Source organism: Canis lupus, chromosome 1 (assembly GCF_011100685.1).
Source record: "Canis lupus familiaris isolate Mischka breed German Shepherd chromosome 1, alternate assembly UU_Cfam_GSD_1.0, whole genome shotgun sequence".
NCBI classification, from domain to species: Eukaryota; Metazoa; Chordata; class Mammalia; order Carnivora; family Canidae; genus Canis; species Canis lupus.
This window is the reverse complement of record NC_049222.1, coordinates 2987074-3008270: the sequence shown is the minus strand read 5'-3', so window position 1 is coordinate 3008270 and position 21197 is coordinate 2987074. Positions and strand designations below refer to the sequence as shown.

The following is a 21197-nucleotide window of genomic DNA, read 5'->3' as shown; positions in this document are numbered from 1 at the left end:
CTTCACATAGTTTATAAGCAGATTTGACCTTCCATATGCAATGAGTTACTTTTACAAACTAAGTTTTATTATCCAAGACCAACATACATGAGGAAGGACACATAAATATTAGTGAGGCAGTGATAATATGGAGTGAGATTTCCTTTAGATCTCAGGAGAGTAGAAGTGGCTTAGACCAATTATTCTTGGGGAGCTGCCTCTATGTGCTGACGATTGCTTCAAGGTGACTATTTCCTTGCGTGGCACCCAGAGAACCCTCACCGACACCTCCGAGCAGGCTTGTGAAATGCTTGCTGCTGCCCCTGAAGTCAGGAAACCCCTCCAGAAGGGTAGGGGCTCTCCTGGCACCTGGCCTCAGACCCCCTGGACCTGTGGTGGCAGATGGCCATGTTCCAGAAATGACCTCTGAGGACTGGTTTGTAAATGTTATCTAGTCCTGTGATGAAACTAACACCTTAAATTTGGTTCTTAACAAGGTGCTAGAAGTGGAACAGTTTCTATGTATAGAAGAGGCCGGTCAGTTTTTAGGCTGGACTTGATAATTATAAGGATAACTAATGCTGAACTTGCATAATGGGTGAAGGAATAGTCTGGGTGCTTTCTGTGTGCCTGCAGGCCCCGCTGCATTTCTCTCCTCTCTGGCGACCACTGTTGGCCTTATCATAGCTGTAACAGGTTGACTATAGGGATTGGTAATGAAAACTTTCAGCCTGTGGCCATCCTTCCCAACATATATGTAGGAACGGCCAAAGGCTTATTACAGTGCCGTTTACACCTTCGTAGACCTTATTATTTTACACTGTACGTAACCACTGAAGAAACTGAGAATATAAGTCAGCTGTCTTATTTTCACCAAATTACAATAATTGGAAAGTCTGTCCTCTTACTTCTGAACCTGTTGTAATTGATAGAAAAGACTGTGAAGTTTTGATTAATCTCACACTGGCAGTGTTGATTCAAGATTGGGTCATTGATTTTAGAGCTATCCAATTGAAGAGAAAAAGTAATGTTAAACAGGTTACTTCTGTCATTTTTAATGGAATGGCATGTTACAATTTGTTGTAATTTAAATATTTTTATCTCATAGTTAATGGTAAAAAGTTGTTTTTTCTTTTTTGTTTTTGAAGGTCAAGAATGGCCCTACGTATAATTGTACAGAATGCAGTTGTGTATTTAAAAGTCTAGGTAGCCTGAACACTCACATCAGCAAGATGCACATGGGCGGACCACAGAATCCAGCAAGCTCTACAGAGACTGCTCACGTGTTAACGGTGAGTCTGGCAAGCTGCTTGGTAGGAAGATAACCTTTTACCAAAATCTGTTGTCTTAATTGTGACCCTTTAAAATGGAATATTATTTAGAATATTATTGAGTACCACACTCGTGCTATGAAAGTTTTTTTATAAAGAGGTAAGGGTACTTTCTTAATTTTTAAATTAATGAAAGAAAACCAATCTTTTTAAACTTTAGTTACCAGATGATCCTTATTTATGGACTGTCATCTGAAACCAATGAAAATCACACAAAATATAATCATTAATTTATGAAACTGTAATTCCTGCAGTGTTATTGATGATTACTATTGAATATTTTTTATCCCTCTGTGAGCATTTAAGAATCAATGATCCTTTTAAGATAACATTTCTCCATGTCTGATGGGACAGGGGTAAGTTTTTCCTGAGTCTGTAGACTTTTGGGAAACTAAATCATGTTTTCTGAGACGTATGTAAGAGTGTACGACACACACTCGCATGCCTGTGTTCTGGTTCTGGGGAGAGTCTCCAGCTCCGCCCCGGTCTGTTACCTCTCCTACCCTCTCTGTTGGTGGGAAGCAGCCGAGCCTGAGTGTAGAGGATGTGTCTCCACCACTGTGGACGGTGCATCTGTGGACCTTGTGAGCTTGCTGGTGTTGTCAGCACCTGCCAGCATGGAAATTTGTTAGGGTTTACTTCCTAAGCATTAGGTTTGCATTTACGGTTTGTGTTTTGTTGTCTTTTCTCACAATATTGGGAGCTTGACATGATTCCTTGCCTTACTCCTGACTAGTGAGCCTTTCATAAATAAGTTCTAAAACTGGAGAATGATTAAAGTCTAATAATGAAGTCTTTTTTTTTTTATAAATTTATGTTTTATTGGTGTTCAATTTGCCAACATACAGAATAACACCCAGTCCTCATCCCCCTGGGGGATGCCCGTCACCCATTCACCCCCACCCCCTGCCCTCCTCCCCTTCACCACCCCTAGTTCGTTTCCCAGAGTTAGGAGTCTTTATGTTCTGTCTCCCTTTCTGATATTTCCTACCCATTTCTTCTCCCATCCCTTCTATTCCCTTTCACTATTATTTATATTCCCCAAATGAATGAGACCATATAATGTTTGTCCTTCTCCGATTGACTTATTTCACTCAGCATAATACCCTCCAGTTCCATCCACGTTGAAGCAAATGGTGGGTATTTGTCATTTCTAATGGCTGAGTAATATTCCATTGTATACATAAACCACATCTTCTTTATCCATTCATCTTTCGATGGACACCGAGGCTCCTTCCACAGTTTGGCTATTGTGGACATTGCTGCTATAAACATCGGGGTGCAGGTGTCCCGGTGTTTCATTGCATCTGTATCTTTGGGGTAAATCCCCAAACAGTGCAATTGCTGAGTCGTAGGGCAGGTCTGTTTTTAACTCTTTGAGGAACCTCCACACAGTTTTCCAGAGTGGCTGCACCAGTTCACATTCCCACCAACAGTGCAAGAGGGTTCCCCTTTCTCCGCATCCTCTCCAACATTTGTGGTTTCCTGCCTTGTTAATTTTCCCCCTTCTCACTGGTGTGAGGTGGTATCTCATTGTGGTTTTGATTTGTATTTCCCTGATGGCAAGTGACGCAGAGCATTTTCTCATGTGCATGTTGGCCATGTCTATGTCTTCCTCTGTGAGATTTCTGTTCATGTCTTTTGCCCATTTCACGATTGAATTTTTGTTTCTTTGGTGTTGAGTTGAATAAGTTCTTTATAGATCTTGAAAACTAGCCCTTTATCTGATACATCTTTTGCAAATATCTTCTCCCATTCTGTAGGTTGTCTTTTAGTTTTGTTGACTGTATCCTTTGCTGTGCAAAAGCTTCTTATCTTGATGAAGTCCCAGTAGTTCATTTTTGCTTTTGTTTCTTTTGCCTTCGTGGATGTATCTTGCAAGAAGTTACTGTGGCCGAGTTCAAAAAGGGTGTTGCCTGTGAAGTCTTAAAGTCCTATTTTGGACAGTCTTTTTTTTTCTTTTAAAGATTTTATTTATTTATTCATGAGGGACATACACAGAGAGAGGCAGAGACACAGGCAGAGGGAGAAGCAGGCTCTATGCAGGGAGCTTGACGTGGGACTCGATCCCGGGTCACCAGGATCATGCCCTGGGCTGAAGGCGGCACTAAACTGCTGAGCCACCCAGGCTGCCCCCCTATTTGGGACTGTTTTTTAAATAAGATTTTCAAAGTGTAAATCAATCAAATATTAGCGTTTTTACCATTTTCTTTGGCAATTATGCAAATCAAGTATGTAGCTATGGTTAATCGCCTGGAATAATCTAGGTCATCTTAAAATTTTCTATTTTCATTAAAAACGTAAAAGGCTTTGGAAACCTGGAGTCTGCCCTACCTTTTTCCCGAGTCCGAGCGTGCAAGGGCACTCTCTCAGGCACTGGTCTGGGAAGCCCTGGACAGCCCTGGGCAGCCCTGTGGCCGGTGCTCCCTGTGGCTGGTGCTCCCTGTCCTATTCTGCCTCTCACAGTTTCCGATTCTTGTTCCACTTTTGAGGGTTTTCCTCTACTCTGTCTTATGAAACTTCCATTGAATTTTTTTGAAGCTGCTAATACTTCTAACTTTTAAGGACTCTTCCTTTGTGATCTGATTGCTTCTTTCTTTGCTGGTTTGGTGCACTTTCTCCTGACACCTAATTAGTGTTTCCTTTTTCAAAGTTCTCTTCTGTGCCTCACGTGATCTGCTTCGGGCCTCCCGGCATCCTCCCTGCTCTGTAGGGCTTGTGACTCTGGGCAGCTGGCTGCCCATGTGGGAGCCGATCGTGCACAGATGGAGCAGGGGCATGCCCAGGGCTCCATGACCTGTGCTTGGCCGGGAACCGACACTGAAACTCGGGGGCCCTGTTGGCAGCACGTAGGGACTTTTTGTTCCATTGGGGAACTAAGTGTCACAAAAGGTGCCCTGGTGCTCCCCAGGAATTCATTTCTATCTCTTCTAGGGGTGATCCCCCATTTTTGTTGCCTCAGGGTAAGTGCCCATCATCCCTTCTGTGGATGGGGAAAGGGGCTCATGGTCAGCCCTAGGTATTTTTCCATCACCTTTAGCTTCGTCGTTGATAGCCTTTGTTTCTTAGAGTAGCTTCAGGTTGGCAGAGAGAAAAAAGGACTCCCAGTCTATACCCCTGCCCCCTGCACACTGTGTCCCCAGTTCCTGAGCCGCACCCTGGCTGGGGCTGCAGGGTGTGTTAGGTCCACTCCACCCTGTGCCCCGGGTGCACCTTCATGGATCAGAGGGATGCTGTGTCTGGCTCCCACCATCTCTTCCATGTGGCATTTCAGACTCCTGAGTTCCTGGGGAGTCAGAGCGGCTCTCTCCTTGGCTCTTTGTGGCTGTGGCTTTCCTGAGCGCTTCTGCCTCCAGTGCCCCTCTTTCAGAAATCTCCTGAATTATTTTGGCCACAGTGGTTTCTCTCTTATTTTCTTTATTTTGTAACCCTTTTGCTTCTGTGTTTTACTGGGCAAGGCACGAAGGTGAGGCCTGTGAACTCAAACCCTCACCTTGAGCTGATCGCCTCTGCTGCCACTTAATGAATCCTTGGAACAAGTAGTGCGACAGTTTGTTCAGCATGTTCCTTCAAGGGCCTGATTATGCCTAATGGAAAAATCAATGAGGCATTTTATTTAAAATTTATGATTGGGATATTGTTAGATTTTAATACTCATAAGGAAGATGTGCCTCTTCCTGTCTTTCTTTTTTTTTTTTTTCAAATTGAAGTACAAATGAATATACTTCTGACATTTTCAATGATGCTGCTGCTGTGTTTCAGGCCACACTGTTCCAGACGTTACCTCTCCAGCAGACGGAAGTCCACGTCACGTCCGCATCAAGCCAGCAGAATTCACAGGCCGTGACCGACGTCATCCAGCAGCTCCTGGAGCTCTCGGAGCCGGGGCCGGCAGAGTCCAGCCAGCCCCCGCAGCCCGGCCAGCAGCTCAGCATCACGGTGGGCATCAACCAGGACATTTTGCAGGTGAGGTGCACATTCGTGCTCTTGTCCGTGCTTGTCCGAGACCGAAAAATAAATCGTCAGGTCTTGTCAAAGGGGAATCATCATTAAATATGTGTCCTAACTTAAAGCATCCTGTCGGAACACAGGACGTGTTTACGGACAGTGCAGAGTTCTAAATGGTTAATCTGTAAATTTAGCAAAAGTTATAAACTTAGTTTTCTCTGTAAGTGATTTACTTGAGAAGAATAGGTTTTTCAGAACTTTCCTATATCCTGTGTAACTATTGGAGAGAGTCAGTTCCACCTCTCTTATCAGCGTGTGGATGGTCCATGCCCACGTGGGAGAGAAGAAGGCAGTGGGGCAAAGCACGCTTTTCTAATTTTTCTCCGCCAGCCCAGCTTTATCCTCAGATCCTTTGTTTGCAAACAGAGCTGGCCTGCCTTATTCTTCCTATTTAGTTACCAGTTATAAAAACTAACCTGTGTCCTGTCTGTACTATTGGGGGGATGAGTTGGGAGGAAGAGAGCATGGCAGCCGAGGTCTTAAGGGCAAACTTACTATAACTTAAAACCCATTTAACTTAAACCCAGATCTGTTTAGAGTTAGGCAAAGTAGTCTGAAGTAAAATTTCTAGATGTCAAAATAATTAATTCCAATTTGTTTTGATTTACCATTCCGTATTTTGTGGAGGTGAGATGTCAGTTATCAGAAGGGACATTTTAGCTTCAAGGAGTTGCAAGTCTGTCTTATAAGTGACTGTTGGCAGTGCAGGTTTTCACATTGCTGGTAGGGTGGAGTTAGAACTCTGGGTAAAGCCTTATTGCATCTTTGTAATTGATTTTGGCAGGCAGATTTGGGCCTCCCACCTCCTAACCTGTTAGTTCTGTTCTGTCTCAGCAAGCCTTAGAAAACAGTGGGCTGTCTTCAATTCCAGCTGCAGCACACGCTCACGACACCAGCCACGCCAGGACGTCCTCTGCGCAGAGCCAAAATCCAGATGCTCCTCACACTGCGAGTGAACAGACCCACCCCACAGATGCAGAGCAGGAAAAAGAACAAGAAAGCCCAGAGAAGTTGGATAAAAAAGAAAAAAAAATTATAAAGAAGAAGTCACCATTTCTGCCTGGTAATTTTAATATGCTTTAAGGTTTGCGTGTTTTGGAGGGCATGTTGATACGCCTATTTTTTTTTTTTTTTTTTGAAGGAGGTATGTTTGCTGAATGTTCTGATAGTATCGAACTATTTGTTTTATATTTAAAATTAGAAACCATGACATTTGTAACATCTTTCCCTGTGATTGCTGTCTTCTCCTGACAGTCCCTCGGGCTTGTTCCTGGATCGTCTTTGCTGCTCCCTGCAGCCGTGTGCTGACCATGTCTGGCCCTCCCCTTCCCACAGTGCCGCCGCCAGACTTGTGAGCGCAGCTCTGGGCTGGACCCTCGGCCGTTTCCCCCATGTCCCTGCAACTCCAGCTCCCCAGTGTTCTGGCTGCTGCCCTCCCCACAACCTGCCCCCACCCTGGACTTCGGGGTGCACACTGATAGCACAGGGAGGATCCTGAACAGTACGGGTTTCGAGGCCCATCCTTTTCACAGGCTGGTCTGCATCGGGTGCTCTTTCCCTGCCTCCCTCCCACCGTCTCTGTGAGCTCTGGCAGCCGGTCAGTTGTGCCGCACAGCCTCCTCCAAAGGCCACCAAGCACCATGCTGCTGCTACCTGTGCCCACAGTGCCCAGGATGTTTCTGAGCCTCCAGGCCCTTGTGTGGGCTGCTGGGTGGCCACACCCCTTCTGTTTGCCCCTGAGCACCTGTGGGCTTCACGATGACTCTTGCTCGGGGGCGGCCGTGGCTATGTCCTCCTCCATGCAAGGGGTTTCCAGCCTGTGGGCGAGAGTGGTCCCCTAGATGTGTTTCCTTAGGGACCCTCATGGTGTCTTGGGGAGCGAGCCCTCTCTTGTAGGCAGAGCAGTGAACACTCAGCTCTGGGAGCACTGAGCAGGGCTTCCCTCTGAGCAGGTCTTCTCAGTGTTGGCATGTGGTGGGCTGTCGTGTGAACCCACAGAATGTGGTAGCTCTTCTCTTTCCCTTGATCTGCCCCCCCTTGTCCCCAAGTGAAAACTAGGATGATGGAATTGAAACACTTTATCATCCAGGGATTCCTGGTGTCCAAGGAGGAAAGAAGGGGGGGAAAGCACCATTTCCACGCATTTTTTATTCGCTGTGCGAAATCTTCTTGGAATAAGTGACCTTGCATTTTTTCCTGTGCACCTGATAAAGGGTGGACATGTGCCACCTGTAGAACCTCCTGTGGGTGGGTGCTGGCTGCCGTAGTACCTCAGACGGCACTCAGACCTTGGCAGGTGCTCTCCCAGGGGACCCCGAGAGGGAATGGCTCCAGGACTGGAGGAGGACACTCTGCATCCCCAAGCCTCAGCTGGTGGCAGGACAGGATTTCCGCGAAGCATGCACATGACTCGAATATGGACCAGTCTGCTGTGGGGTTCACAGAGATCATGTTGGCTAATTTGTGAAGTGTCTGAATAAACACACACGTAGATGACTGAGCAAGTTTACCTAGTTCTACTGAATTTTAGATTAAACGTGATCCTTAGTACGAGTTAGAGCCAACATTTTTTTTTTTTTTTTTTTAGTTGATCCCTCACATATTGTGCAAGAATCACTGGGGACATGCTTCCATAGAAAGGTATTTCTTTGGTTGAAACTTCTCAGGGAGCAGGACACGTTTACTGTAGTGACTGTTTCTGGAACTCGCCGTGCAGGGGGAGTTGAGTGCCGTTTGGCACCCCGAGGAGACCATGAGCATCACCTCTTCTTAGCAGCTTCAAATTAGCCTGGATCACATGTCCAGGTTGTACACACTCTGCCAACTGAAGCTGTCTGTGTAGTTCTGTGAGAATTTTTTTTTTTAAAGATTTTATTTATTCATGAGAGACACACAGAGAGACGCATAGACACAGCCAGAGGGAGAAGCAGGCTCCCTGTGGGGAGCCCAATATGAGACTCTATCCCAGGACCCCGGTATCATACCCCAAGCCAAAGGCAGATGCTCAACTGCTGAGCCACCCAGGCATCACTGTGAGAATGTTTTTAGTAGAATTTGTTTTGTTATTTTAAGAGGTATTTTATATATTGATTAAAAATTTAGCAAGCGCTTTTATGTTTATCATAAAACTTGACATATAAATTATTATTAAAAGTTCACAAAGTTTGATATTTATTGTGGTCAGACATTGGCTCTCTGGAAATCACGATAAAAGGTGTTTGGAAAGCAGGTAACTTACTCCTCTAAGGATGACAGGGGCAGAACTCTTCTGGGTGGAGATCTTTCTCAAGGCCACAGAGATTTTACCTTCTTGGACCAGAGTGTGATCCGGAAACCTTAGCCTCTTCCTGACGACTGAGTCATGAATTTGACTCCTACTCTGTGCCGTGATAGGCTGGTGTCCTGGCAGCCGGCTTGGGGCACGGGCTCCAGGATGCTGGGGGCTTTAGTTCTCAACCTCAAAATTACTGTGTTACCCCTTGCATGTGGGTTCCAGTTCTCTGTACAGCCCTCCTCCTGCTTTTTTTTCTGCTGCTTGTAACCTGCAAGTCCATGCAGCTCTGATAAATTATGACTCGAATCATTGACAGAGAGTTAAGTATAAATTCATTCTAGGTAGGAACTTTTGCAGCTGTTGTTCTTTTCTAAAAACAACATGCATGCACATGTTTGGATTTTTATATCTGCTTTGAATAACTCAAAAGATTGATATTTTCTTTTTATTGATGCTTTTCTTTCCCTTTAGAGGATCTATGTTGTGAATAAAGAGGATTTTTTTTATTCATAGTTCAGATAAATGAATTACTTTCTTGAATTACTTTCTGCTTTTTATATAATACAGGATAGAGAACTTTAAAAAGACTCATTTATTTGGGCATGGTTGAATTTAGTTGAAAATCTCATGATTTATCTCATTTGTGTACAATTTTCAGAGTTTATGAGGTTTTGTTTAGGTTCTGTTTTGAGTTGTCATTTATAATTAGATATAAATATTATCTTAAGACCTTTACTTTTTTTAAATGGTAAGCTGGCTTTGAGCTGAGTGCCTGTGACATAGAACATAGAACACAGCATAGCATGAGGTGTACTGGGAAGGACAGTTAGGTCTGAGGTGTCCGTGATGCAGTGCACAGTGGGTGCATGGGCAATGCACAGCAGAAACAACAGTTTCTAGGTCACAGAGGCAGATTGTTGGTTAAAGATGTGCTCTGTGTTTAGAGATGGGAGAAATCAGCGGGCCACAGTGAGAAAGTAAAAGCTTGACTGAGTTGGAGGGATGAGAACCAAGTCCTCATTGAAATGGAGTGAAGCCCACAGGGATCAGTGAGAGTCAGGTGAGGCAGGAGAGCATTCTGCTCCGAGGATCGTAGTAACAGTTTCTGCTCACTTATTTTTCTATATTAAAAATAATTTTGAAACTATCTATGGGGATCCCTGAGTGGCCCAGTGGTTTAGCGTCTGCCTTCGACCCAGGGCATGGTCCTGGAGTCCCAGGATCGATTCCCACATCAGGCTCCCTGCAATGGAGCCTGCTTCTCCCTCTGCCTGTGTCTCTGCCCCCCCGCCCTTTCTCTGTGTGTCTCATGAATAAATAAATAAAATCTTAAAAAAAAAAACAGCGTTCTAGCATTAAATTTTCTTTTATATATTAATCATGAATCCAGCAACCAGTCAACTTCTATTGTTAATTGTAGCAGTTTGTCTGGAAATTATTTTGAGTTTTTCATGTAGATACTATATTGTGTATGAATAATGGCAGTTTTCCTCTTCTTGGTATATTGGCTTGGACTTCTGCCATAGGGTTGTATAGAAGTATGGAGAGTGCTCCTCTTCCATCCTGCCCTTTTTTTTTTTTTTTTTTTTTTTCATGAGCGGGGGTGGGGGGGGCAGAGACACAGGCAGAGAGAGAAAGAAGCAGGCTCCTGCAGAGAGCCCGATGTGGAACTCGATCCTGGGACTCCAGGATTATGCCCTGGGCCAAAGGCCCCCCATCCTGACTTTTAAAGGGGATGGTTTTAATGTTTCACAGTTGAATTTATCTTTTTACAAATGTTGTCATTGGACCTTTCAGATTTGAGAGGCTGTCTTCTGTATTTGGTTTTCTAAGATGGTTTTTTCCCCCCTATCTTATGTTAAATATTATCAAATGCCCTTTTTTCTCTATTGGTATGATCACATGTTTTTCTACTTTAATCTCTGAGGCGATAAATCATAGTAATTGATTAATGGAAAGCAAACCATGTCTTCTACCAGGGCTTCCATGTTACTCTGGTTTCTCTCTTCCCCTTCTGTCTCCCTCTGTCTCTTTCTTCCCCTCTGTTTTTTCTTTATGGCACATTTTTAAATTTCTTGGCTAGTGATATTTTTTCGACTTCACCTAATAATATATACTTCTTTATTAAAAAAATGGATAACACCAGCATTTACTTTTAAATCAGTTAATTTATAAAACCATTCTCTTTTATAGAGTGTACATTGATGTTAAAACAACTTAAATATAATTGCTATCTAGAAAAAAAATTACTTCTGATTATTGTATTTGCTTCATACTTTCAAGTATTTTTATATGCAACAATTTGAGTTGGCATGTAAAGCAACTTCCCTAGTTGTCACTTAGCTGTCTTTGGGGAGAATCACACCCACTTTACAGAGAAATCATAATGCATATTTTGCAGTAAGCTCACAGCAGTGTTAAAAAGATCAGTGTGAATGACACAGAAACATTTCTTCTTTATAAATCACTCGCTGGAGCTCCCAGCAATGAAGTGGGCATAGGGAGAGCTGCCGTTAGGACTTTGCTCTCTGGAGGGACACCTTTGAGTCATTTTTAAGAACTTTAGCATCAGGCTTCTGGAGCTCTTACCAAAACTTCTGAATTATTTCTGGAGCTACTTAGGAGGGTAGATGTTCTTGCTGAAGACCCAGCACTGAGGGTTCCCTCCCAGAGTGATTGTGTCCAGGGTCACTGCACGCGCAGGTGAGGCTTCTGCTGTGTGCATCTGCCAGGGTCAGAGGCTCACCGTGATGGTGTTGGGAGACACACCGGGGCACTGTGCTGGGGAACAGAATCAGTGAGCCCCACAAATCTGTCTCTGCTTCCCTGGAGGTGTACCAGCTTTGAGAGTGTGATGGGGCATATCCACTGTGCAGTTGGGTCTGGATATTGTTTCAGTAACGTCTTCTGTGCCATGTTTGCTCTGACTTGGCTCATCCCACTGGCGGACTCTGAAGCAGATTGGTTGTTTCTCCTCAGAGCAGCCCTTGCAGAATTTCATGAAGCAGAGGCACCGACCGTATGTGGTATAAACAAGGAGTCCCGTGTCTTCCATTTGGCTGTAATCTGGTTGATTAAAGTCTTCTGCTTCAGTCTTTGAGTGAGTGCTCTGAGGTAGATGGAATGAACAAAACTTCTTTCTCTAGGAAAATAAGCATGGAATGGAGAAAAGTGGGAACTCTCCTGAGAGTGTCCCTTTGTGAGGGACAGTGAGAGCTGGCAAGCGTATCTGCCAGCAGTCCAGGTGAACTTTGGAACAGACACATTTCTCTTTCTCATTCTGTTGCAGAGAGCTCTGTGGGCATGTCCAATAGTGTGCCTTCCATCTGCTGGGGATGCTTGCCTTTCTTCATCCAGCGGTCACGTTAGTTTTTCTAAGAGAATTTGTAACTTCTCCATTGGTGGACATTAAGAGATCCCTCCCTGAATGCTTGCTTTCTTTTTGCTGGGCGTTCACTGTGAACAACCAGCATTCCAGCTATCTCATAAATGAGGAATTGATCATAGCTGCTTAATAAGGACTGGTCACCATTCTGAGGTGGTGAAAGCTCTAAAGAGTCTTATATTTAGATGATTCTCAATGAAAAGATTCCTTTATGTGGAGAGTTTTGACAAATTTTGGAAGCAGGTAAGCAGTTCTGCTCTGTCCTTTGGCACCCGAAGGCCGCAGATGCTCATGATCCATGGAAGATGCGTTGGGATCAACAGCAAAGACATCTGTCTAGCAACAGTTTGAAGAACTGGGATCTACTCTGAGAAGAACTAACTCTGACGTTTCCAAAGCTCCGGTCCTATTCTGCTGAGCGCTGGCTCTTGAAACACCATCTGAGGAGGGAGCACTGTGAGATGCTGGAAGAGCTTCTGGCGACCTATTGAGCAGTCAGTCGTATTGCCAACTCCGCATCCATACAGCATAGAGCCCACCCATTTTCAGCTTCAGACTGAGGCTCAGCTTCAGAAGCTAGCAGTAGCTCTGGGGAAACGTGACCATGCCCAACAATGACGTTGGCTGTTCTGTATTCTTTACAAACGTAGTGCCATCTTCACCCTCATTTCCAGACTCATGCTCTTCAGCACGAGTCAGTTTTTCATAAGACCCAGCAGCTTTTGCTACCCTGACAGCATTATAGGCAGTTTCAAAATATGAAGTAATCATAAAAATCCTAATAATGTTAGAGGAGATGTCATCACCCTCATGAGTTAGGAGCTATGACACGATGACAGTAGCACTCCTGGTTTCAGTACCCAGTGTTGCCTCTTGAGCATCCTTGATCTCAACATTCTTAATTTAGTCCAGCCAGCTACCCATGACACCCCATTCCATTTCTGGCTTAGGGAATCTAGCTAGGAAGTTAACATCATGCTCTTGATCAATGCCGAAAAGCCCGATAGACTGTAGTACTTGACACAACATTTCTACTCTGTGCATTAGAGTCTGTTTGTTTGTGTATAGTTTCTTTCTTTCTTTTTTTTTATTATTTTTTTTATTTTTTATTTTTTTTATGTTTGTGTATAGTTTCAAATAAGTGGGCTCATGGCTCTTCCTGTAGAAGTCCCGTGGGCATATGGCTTAGCCGGCTGCTTGTAGACCCCATCACCAGCTTTGAGGGTAAGCTATGCCATAGTCAGGCACTGACATGGCACTTCTGAGTGGTTTGGTAAGATGTGGCACCACGACTCCACCAGGTTTGGAAGGCACTGTTCTGCAGGGGCTTTTATTAGGGTACGTTTGCAGCCTCCTCGGGTGTGTGAGTCACACCATGACCCACCAGCTGAGTCCATGGCCTTGAGGGTTCAGAAGTGCAGGCCAACTCCCGGTCGCCAACAGCAATAGCAACAACCACCCAACCTGGGCCATTTAGTGAAATATTCGGTGACAGAAAGTAAGGGAAGACTCTTCCCTGTTTGCAGATTCAGCACCTGAACTTGAATCCTGAGCCATGGATGTCTCCCTGATTAGCTGCTGCTGAGCACTAGTCAGGTCTCAGTATTTGTATCTAACTTGATGTTCTGCTGCTCACTGCACATCCCTGGGCTGCAGCTCCTGCAGGCCCGCGGCCTCTGGGGCGATCTTTAACTGCTGGAGATGAGCCAAGGGCGCTGTGGCCTGTGTGGAGCCAGCACTTGGATTTCGCCCTAGAAGAGTCTGTCTGTCTGTCTGTCCCTGTTGCTGAGCTTGGAGTGCTCCGAGTCCAGCATCACTCACCCTTGCCTCCCACCTGCAGTGCCCAGGTCCCTGTCCCCTCATCACTCTCGTCCTCCACCGTGGCCACAGCTGGTGCCTAAGATGGAGCTGGCTGCGTCCCCAGTAGCTTCTCTTGTGTGGAACCTGACTGAAGAGTGAGGAGGACGCGCTTGGATACGAACCTGCTGCGAACCTCTCACAGCCTGAAGGTTTCCCTCGACTTACCTGCTGCCGCAAGCTCTGACTCTTGCTGGTGCCCACTTGGCATCTCACACTCTGGCCGTTGTGAACTTTGTTTCCAGAACTTCATATCCGGCTTTTGCTGCTTCTCTGCCTCGTAAAAGTACTTCAGTCCAAGTCCTGCTATCTTTCAAGTGCAGACTTATTTTTTTTTGATTTTATGTATGTATGTATGTAATCTCTACCACCAAGGTGGGGCTCAAACTCACAACCCTGAGGTTGAGAGTTGTGGGCTCTTCCAGCTGACCCGGCCAGGTGCCCCTGGGATGCAGATGTTTCCAAGTGTTCCTGTCCCCATGAGCTGAACCTGCATCGTCTCTGCTTGCCCTGTGCACGAGCAAGGCTGCCATCTCAGCATCACTGATGCCCTGCCTCAGGTGCATGGTTTTGTTGCCACAGCTAAGTCCCTTCCAAGGCAGGAGCATGCCTTCAGTAGTACTTGGCACATAGTGAATGCTCTCCTTGAGGTAAAGCTGGGAGGACAGACTTTTCTGAGAAAATGGCACTCAGACTCTAGAATTACAGACTCTAGAATATGTACCTTGACTGTGCCATTGACTGGCAGCTGACCTTGGGCAAGTTAGCTAACCTTCAAGATGTCATCTTTAGGGGCACCTGGCCAGCTCAGGAGGTGGAGTGTGTGACTCTTGATCTCAGGGTTGTGAGTTCCAGCACCTTGTTTGGGTGTAGAGATTACTTAAAAATAAAATAAAATAAAACTTAAAATGTCCGCTTTATCATCTTAAAAATGGGGCAATGACAGAATAAATGGGAGAGAACCAAATGAGAAAATCCACGTAAGCTGTGTAGGATAGTGCCTGACATGTGATAACTGACTGCTCAAAGAAATATGATGTTTTTAAAAATTATTTAAAAAATAAAATTACGTATGTTTTAAAATTATTTTTTTAAATAGATGAAACTTGTCATGCCACGTATTTCAAAAGATCTAAAATAATGTATGATGAAAAGTCCTCTGTTCATGCTTGTCCTTCACACGCTCCTCCACTCCCCACTCCAGGGCAGCCACCGCCACTGGGGTTCTCTATCTTTTAAACAAGCAAGGGCATATTATATATTATATATTAGATTGTTTTTTGTATGTATTAGATTGTTTTGATAGCCTATATTCTCCTCTGATTTGTCTTTTTGAGTGAAAAAGGAGAAATGTTTTGTTTTTCTATAGCAGAAATAGGAATGGGGGGATACTGTATATATTTATATATCTTTTTTGTAGTTGACTTTTTTCCACCTGATGTTTTACAAAATGTCTAGAGATTGTTCCATTTTATGGATATATAATTAATTAGGTCATTTGCAATCTCTTGCTAATACAAACAATAATAAATATAAATTTGTGTAATATCCCTTTGGCTCTAAATACTTGAGTGTATATTTCCTAAGGCCAAGATATACTGTCCTAGATAATCATTGAACAGATGTCAACATCAGGGTGTTATAGAGATGCAGAGACACAGGCAGAGGGAGAAGCAGGCTCCATGCAGGGAACCTGATGTGGGACTCAATCCCTGGTCTCCGGGATCACGCCCTGGACTGAAGGCAGCGCTAAACCCGCTGAGCCACCAGGGCTGCCCAACATCAGGGTGTTAACATGGATCCAGTCCACAGGTCTTACTCAGATTTCATTATTTGTATCACTAATGTGCTTGATAGCAAGGAAAAGAAATTTGTTCGTACTTACAGTTGTAAATATTGGTGATTTTGCTTCTTTGTAGTGTGTCTGTCTACACTCCCAGTGACACCATAGCAGAGTGCCTGTTTCCTTATCCTTTCTGAAGAGATTGTTGTCAAAATTTGGGGATCCTTTTTACTCACCTGATAGGTTAAAAATGGTTTCTTATTGTTTTAATTGCATTTCTCTTGTAAGGAATCAAAGGTTGAGCAAGTTTTCCTGTTTAAAGAGCCAGGGCTGCATTTTTTCCATGTGACTGAGTCAACTTTTATTTGCTGTAATATGTTGAGTATGACAGCATTTTGATAGCGTATATTCTCTGATTTGTCTTTTTGAGTGAAAAGTGAGAAATGTTTTGTTTTTCTATAGCCAGATTTGTCAGCGTATCACAGGTTTTGGATGGGTATAATACTTAGACTTCAACACTGATGTTATGGGAAATAACCTCTTTTATCCAATGCTTTCATACTTTTCCTATTTTAAACTAAATCTTTGACTCAGTTTTATTTTTTGTTTCCAGATGAACACCCTGCTGTCCAAACACCATGCCGCCATTCCGTTCTTTATACCTGCAGACCTACATGGGTCTTGACTGTGTTCTGTGTACGAACCTGTCTTTTTTTTCATGTGTTCTGGTACCAGACAATTGTAGCTCTGTAGGATGCTTTCATAACTGGCAGGCCTAGTCCTCCCCAGTTACACTGTTTTTAAAGTGTATTTTTGACCATTTTCACATGCTTATTTTTTCATGTGTACTTTGGAATTGTCTGCTAAATTTCCAGAGCTCTAGTTTTCTTAAAAAATCCTATTGGTATTTGTATTTAAGTGATTTAACCAGTGAGTATTGATGTCTTTATAACTTGTTGTCTTTGTACCAAATAATAGGGTGTGTATTTCCATTTATTCAGGTGTTTTTTCTTTTCTTTTTCTTTCTTTTTTTTTTTTTTTTTTTTGTATTTTAGTAGTAATTTAAAATTTTCTTATGGATTTTGTTAAACATGAAGGATGTTGATTTCCATGTATTAAAATGTGGGCCTCTTTCTTAGTTTTAGTTTTTTTTAAGGCATATAATCCTATCATTTGTAAATAATGATTTTACGTTTTCCTTTATAGTTTATACTGTGTATTTCTGTATCTTATCTAATTTTGTTGGCTTGTATCACTAGAACACAATAAATTCATGACAGTGACAGTGGATTTTTTTTTCCTGACTGTAATAGGATTGTTTTTAGTATTTTCCTATTATGTCAGAGGTTGTGTTGAGATATGTTTATTCAGCTCTTCCTCTTTTTCGATAATTTTGTAAAAATTAAGAGTAGATATTAAATTTTAGTAATTGCTTTTTCATCCTAAAGATTATAATATATGCTTCTTTTCAAATTTATTAATATGTTGGAAGAGAAAAGCAATTTCTGAGACCAGGGAAAGTTGCCACGTGGGAATGCAGATCTGGTTTTCCAGATCTTTCCATTTGTCAAAGGGTCAAAAATCTGTGTTTAACTTTTTTTTTTGTAACAGTGTGTGGTCCAAACAAAACCTACACAAGCCACATTTGGAGACATCTACAGGCTGCCAGTCTGTACTTTCTGGCCAGTCCATTCCCAGAAATAATTAGAACCTGGGGACAGTTTTATATTATGTCATTTTAGGTAATTAAATAAGGTTTTCATTTTTGCCTAGAAAAAAACTGATGGGGTAGGGATTTCCCAAGTTTAGCTAATAGGTACTATAGTTATCCCACCTTTTATACCTTGCTTTTCTGATTTGTCATAAGACTGTTAGGTAGTTATTGTACTTTTGACTTCATTTCACCTATCCAGTTAGCACTCTTTTACTTCCCACAGGCTTTGATTTGTGTTTTCATGTGACTGTTCAGATTTTCTGTCAGATTGAACCATAGTCTTCAGTAATTTCAGTGATTCTGAGAATTTCAACATTTTCATAACTGATCATATATCTTCTGCTGTGGCAAAAAGTAGATAGCTTTTTATAAGTATGTGTGCTGTTTTAATCTAACCCTAGAAAGACATTAAAGTGCCTCAATATTTGGTATAATAGCTGGGCTGTTTTCTGTGTTTCATTTGGCCGCAGGTTCAATCCGTGAGGAGAACGGTGTTCGATGGCATGTATGTCCTTACTGCACCAAGGAGTTCCGGAAGCCGAGTGACCTGGTGCGCCACATCCGCATTCATACCCATGAGAAGCCCTTCAAGTGTCCACAGTGTTTCCGGGCCTTTGCTGTGAAGAGCACCCTGACCGCTCACATCAAAACGCACACGGGCATCAAAGCGTTCAAGTGCCAGTACTGCCTGAAGAGCTTTTCCACCTCGGGGAGCCTCAAAGTGCACATCCGCCTGCACACAGGTGCTACAGGGGTGCTCCGGGGATACTAGGTCATGGCAGTCTGCGGAGAGTAGTCCAGCACTTCCAGGGCTTGTTTTTCTTTAGTATGTACTTAATGACTGACTCCCTTCTCTAGGCTAGACTCTCGGTGTAACTGGTAAAGAAAGCTGATGTGACATTGATTCTCAGGGAGCTGATGGCTTAATGGGGGAAGCATTAAACAGTACCGCTGAGGGATGAACCTATGGGGCTGAGCCGAGGGAGGGGTGTTATGGGCAAACACGTTTGTGTGTAGCGGGGATGGGCCTTTCTGTGGAAGAGACGCCTCAGTGGGACGTTTGTGCTGAGGCCTTGGGCAGTGAGGGAAAACTCTTGCTCTACCTTTTGAGTATTTTGTAATCAGTATTAAGGCATGAAAATGTTCATATTTAGGCAGTAATTTTTTTGTAATAGTTTTATTGAGATATAACTCACAGATCATAAAATTTACTTTTTAAAAAAAAACTTTATTTATTTATTCATGAGAGAGAGAGAGAGAGGCAGAGACATAGGCGGAGAGAGAAGCAGGCTCCCTGTGGAGACCCAATGCGGGCTTGATCCTAGGACCCCGGGATCACGCTCTGAGCCAAACGCAGACGCTCAACCACTGAGCCACCCAGGTGCCCCAAAATTTACCCTTTCAAAGTGAATTCAGAATTCACTTTATTCAGAAATTGTGCAGCCCACCCAACTATGGATTTTCAACATTTCTATCCTTTTCTCCCGCCCCCCCCGCCCAAGATATACCATACCCATTAGCATTGACTTCCACTACTCACCTGGGGTTCCTGGGCTGAGCTGACCATGTGGATGAAGATTTGAAAACACTGAAATTAGTCAATTTTGCACTATGTCCTTCTTTGGAATTTCTAGTTTCATTTACCAATAAAATTATAAGTGAAGGAGATTTCCTTCAAGAAAGGGAATTAATAGTGGAGAATTGTTAAGAGGAAATTATCACTGTCACTGTTAGCAGCAGCCAAGCATTATTTACAATTAATAACAACTACTGTTGTTTGTTTACTACATGCTGTTTACTGTTTGTTTACTACATGCTCAGAGCTGCTAAAGTGCTATTTAGACATGAGTGTGTACGGTCCTGGAAAGCAGCCTAGAGGTAGGTGCTGTAATTTCTTACAGATGATGGTTTGAGAGAGAGAAGAGTCACACACTTTACTATTCTTAAGGACTGAATATTTGAATATTTTAAGGTTTAAGTATTTTACACTGCAAAGCTAACAGATGTTCTTTTTTACTTAAAATGCTCTTATTACATGCCTTAGCATCTAAATATGCACTGTGTGCAAACAAGGGAAAAATAACTCTGATTTATAATATCCGTGAGATTATAAGCACGAAATGATGAATAGTCAAATCAGTATTAAAATACTAGAATTTTATGTTGGCATTAATTGTTGCGATGTATTTTCTTGAAATAGTTATACAGTCTACTTTCATTTTTTTTAGGGGTCAGACCTTTTGCTTGTCCTCACTGTGACAAAAGGTTTCGAACCTCAGGCCATAGGAAGACTCACATTGCTTCTCACTTTAAACACACGGAGTTAAGAAAGATGAGGCACCAGCGTAAACCTGCAAAGGTTCGAGTCGGCAAGGCCAGCGTTCCAGTCCCTGATATTCCTTTGCAAGAGCCGATTCTCATAACTGACGTAGGTAAGATTCTCTTCTCCTTTGTACTTTGGAAAGATTATACAAATATTACGGTCCACATAGTTTTTAGCATGGTATTAATGTAGTTTTTGTTCAGCAGTTTTGCTTTATGGCCTAGTACGCTCCACAGTCAAAATGAAAATCCTAGTTCTGTATAAACTACCGCTATAGTAGAAATGCTGTGCAGAAGTGAAAATGTATGTAAGTTCTCGTTGAAGAAAAATTTCTTCCTCAATAGAACTGTCAAAGTGGACAGGTGTTCTTTATGTGAAATATGCAGTGTCCTTTGTTATTTTTATCTTAAAATCCCTATGTAGTGTGTAACAGATTATTACATGACTGCTTTAATATTTGAACTGAAAAAAAAACCTGCCAGCTTTTAAGGCCCTTTTTTTTAGACTCAGTGTTATTGTAATCAAGGTAAAGTAGGATTTTGTTAACTAACTAAAAAGAAAACACTGCTTATAAGAATCTTAAAAAAAAAAAGAAAAAAGAATCTTCAGAAAAATGATTTTTGTAAGTGCTAAACGAAATTAAAGAAACTTCATTAAATTCTGTACTAAAACTTATATTTTCATGCAGTTTCTGTATTTCATTATCTTAGGCAAGATAATCCAGTCTGTGAACAAAATTAACATGAAAGTATAATTTAATATAAATAAAGGTTAAATGGTATAAAGGTGATATTTTAGATTAATATAAATTATAATCTGCTACAATCATGAATCTTTAGGAGCATAGCATCAAATATATAAACCAAGAAAAATTAGAAGAAAAGAGAACTATTCAAATTCTAATCGTATAGTGTAAGATACTCAATTAGATCGTTTTAACTAAATAGTGAAACTAAAGAAAATTTGAAGTACACATATAACAAGGGGTTAGCTTTATAGAATCTTTACTCTATAATACATAGTCTTTTAAATATGCATGAAACAAAGTTGATCAAATCCTAGGATATAGAAAACCTTTAAATTTTCAAAAGTAGGTATTGTATAGGACACATCTTTGATTATAGTTCAGTGAAAGCATAACAGAACATAGCTAAATATGTTAGGTATAGTTCAAATAGCTAGCATATTTGAAAATTTAGATGAAATAGATCTTTCCTAGAATAATATGCTTATCATAATTGGCTGTAGAAAAAATGGAAAACCCCAAAACAGACAACAAGTAAAAGGTCATCCTCCCCAAAGTATCATTTTCTAATGATTTTGTGTCTGAGTTCTTCTGGGCTTCTGAGGAACTGTGATTCTTAGGGTATTAATAGTTCAAAGTCAAGAAACTGATCAAAGCTCCCATGGGAAGTGAGAATACTTTGATGTCCTTGTCCACTTTTGGTAGCTCACAAAGCAAAGCAACAAACCAATTTCACTTAATGTGTATTTGATCTTTACTATAATCTTTAGGTTCTCAATGGTTTGTGCCATTCTTGAA

At 42.3% G+C, this 21197-nt stretch overlaps 1 protein-coding gene across 5 annotated transcripts in view; it reads left to right on the top strand.

Moving 5' to 3' along the window:
- The window catches only part of ZNF236 (zinc finger protein 236), a 104044-nt gene that overhangs the window by 27620 nt on the left and 55227 nt on the right, over window positions 1–21197 (top strand). For all 5 annotated transcript variants that reach the window (XM_038525743.1, XM_038525745.1, XM_038525746.1 and 2 more), the window contains 5 exons: window positions 1128–1271; window positions 5073–5276; window positions 6153–6381; window positions 17802–18074; window positions 19560–19763. In XM_038525743.1, the coding sequence (XP_038381671.1) occupies window positions 1128–1271; window positions 5073–5276; window positions 6153–6381; window positions 17802–18074; window positions 19560–19763 (1054 nt within the window). The remainder of the gene's footprint in view (window positions 1–1127; window positions 1272–5072; window positions 5277–6152; window positions 6382–17801; window positions 18075–19559; window positions 19764–21197) is intronic.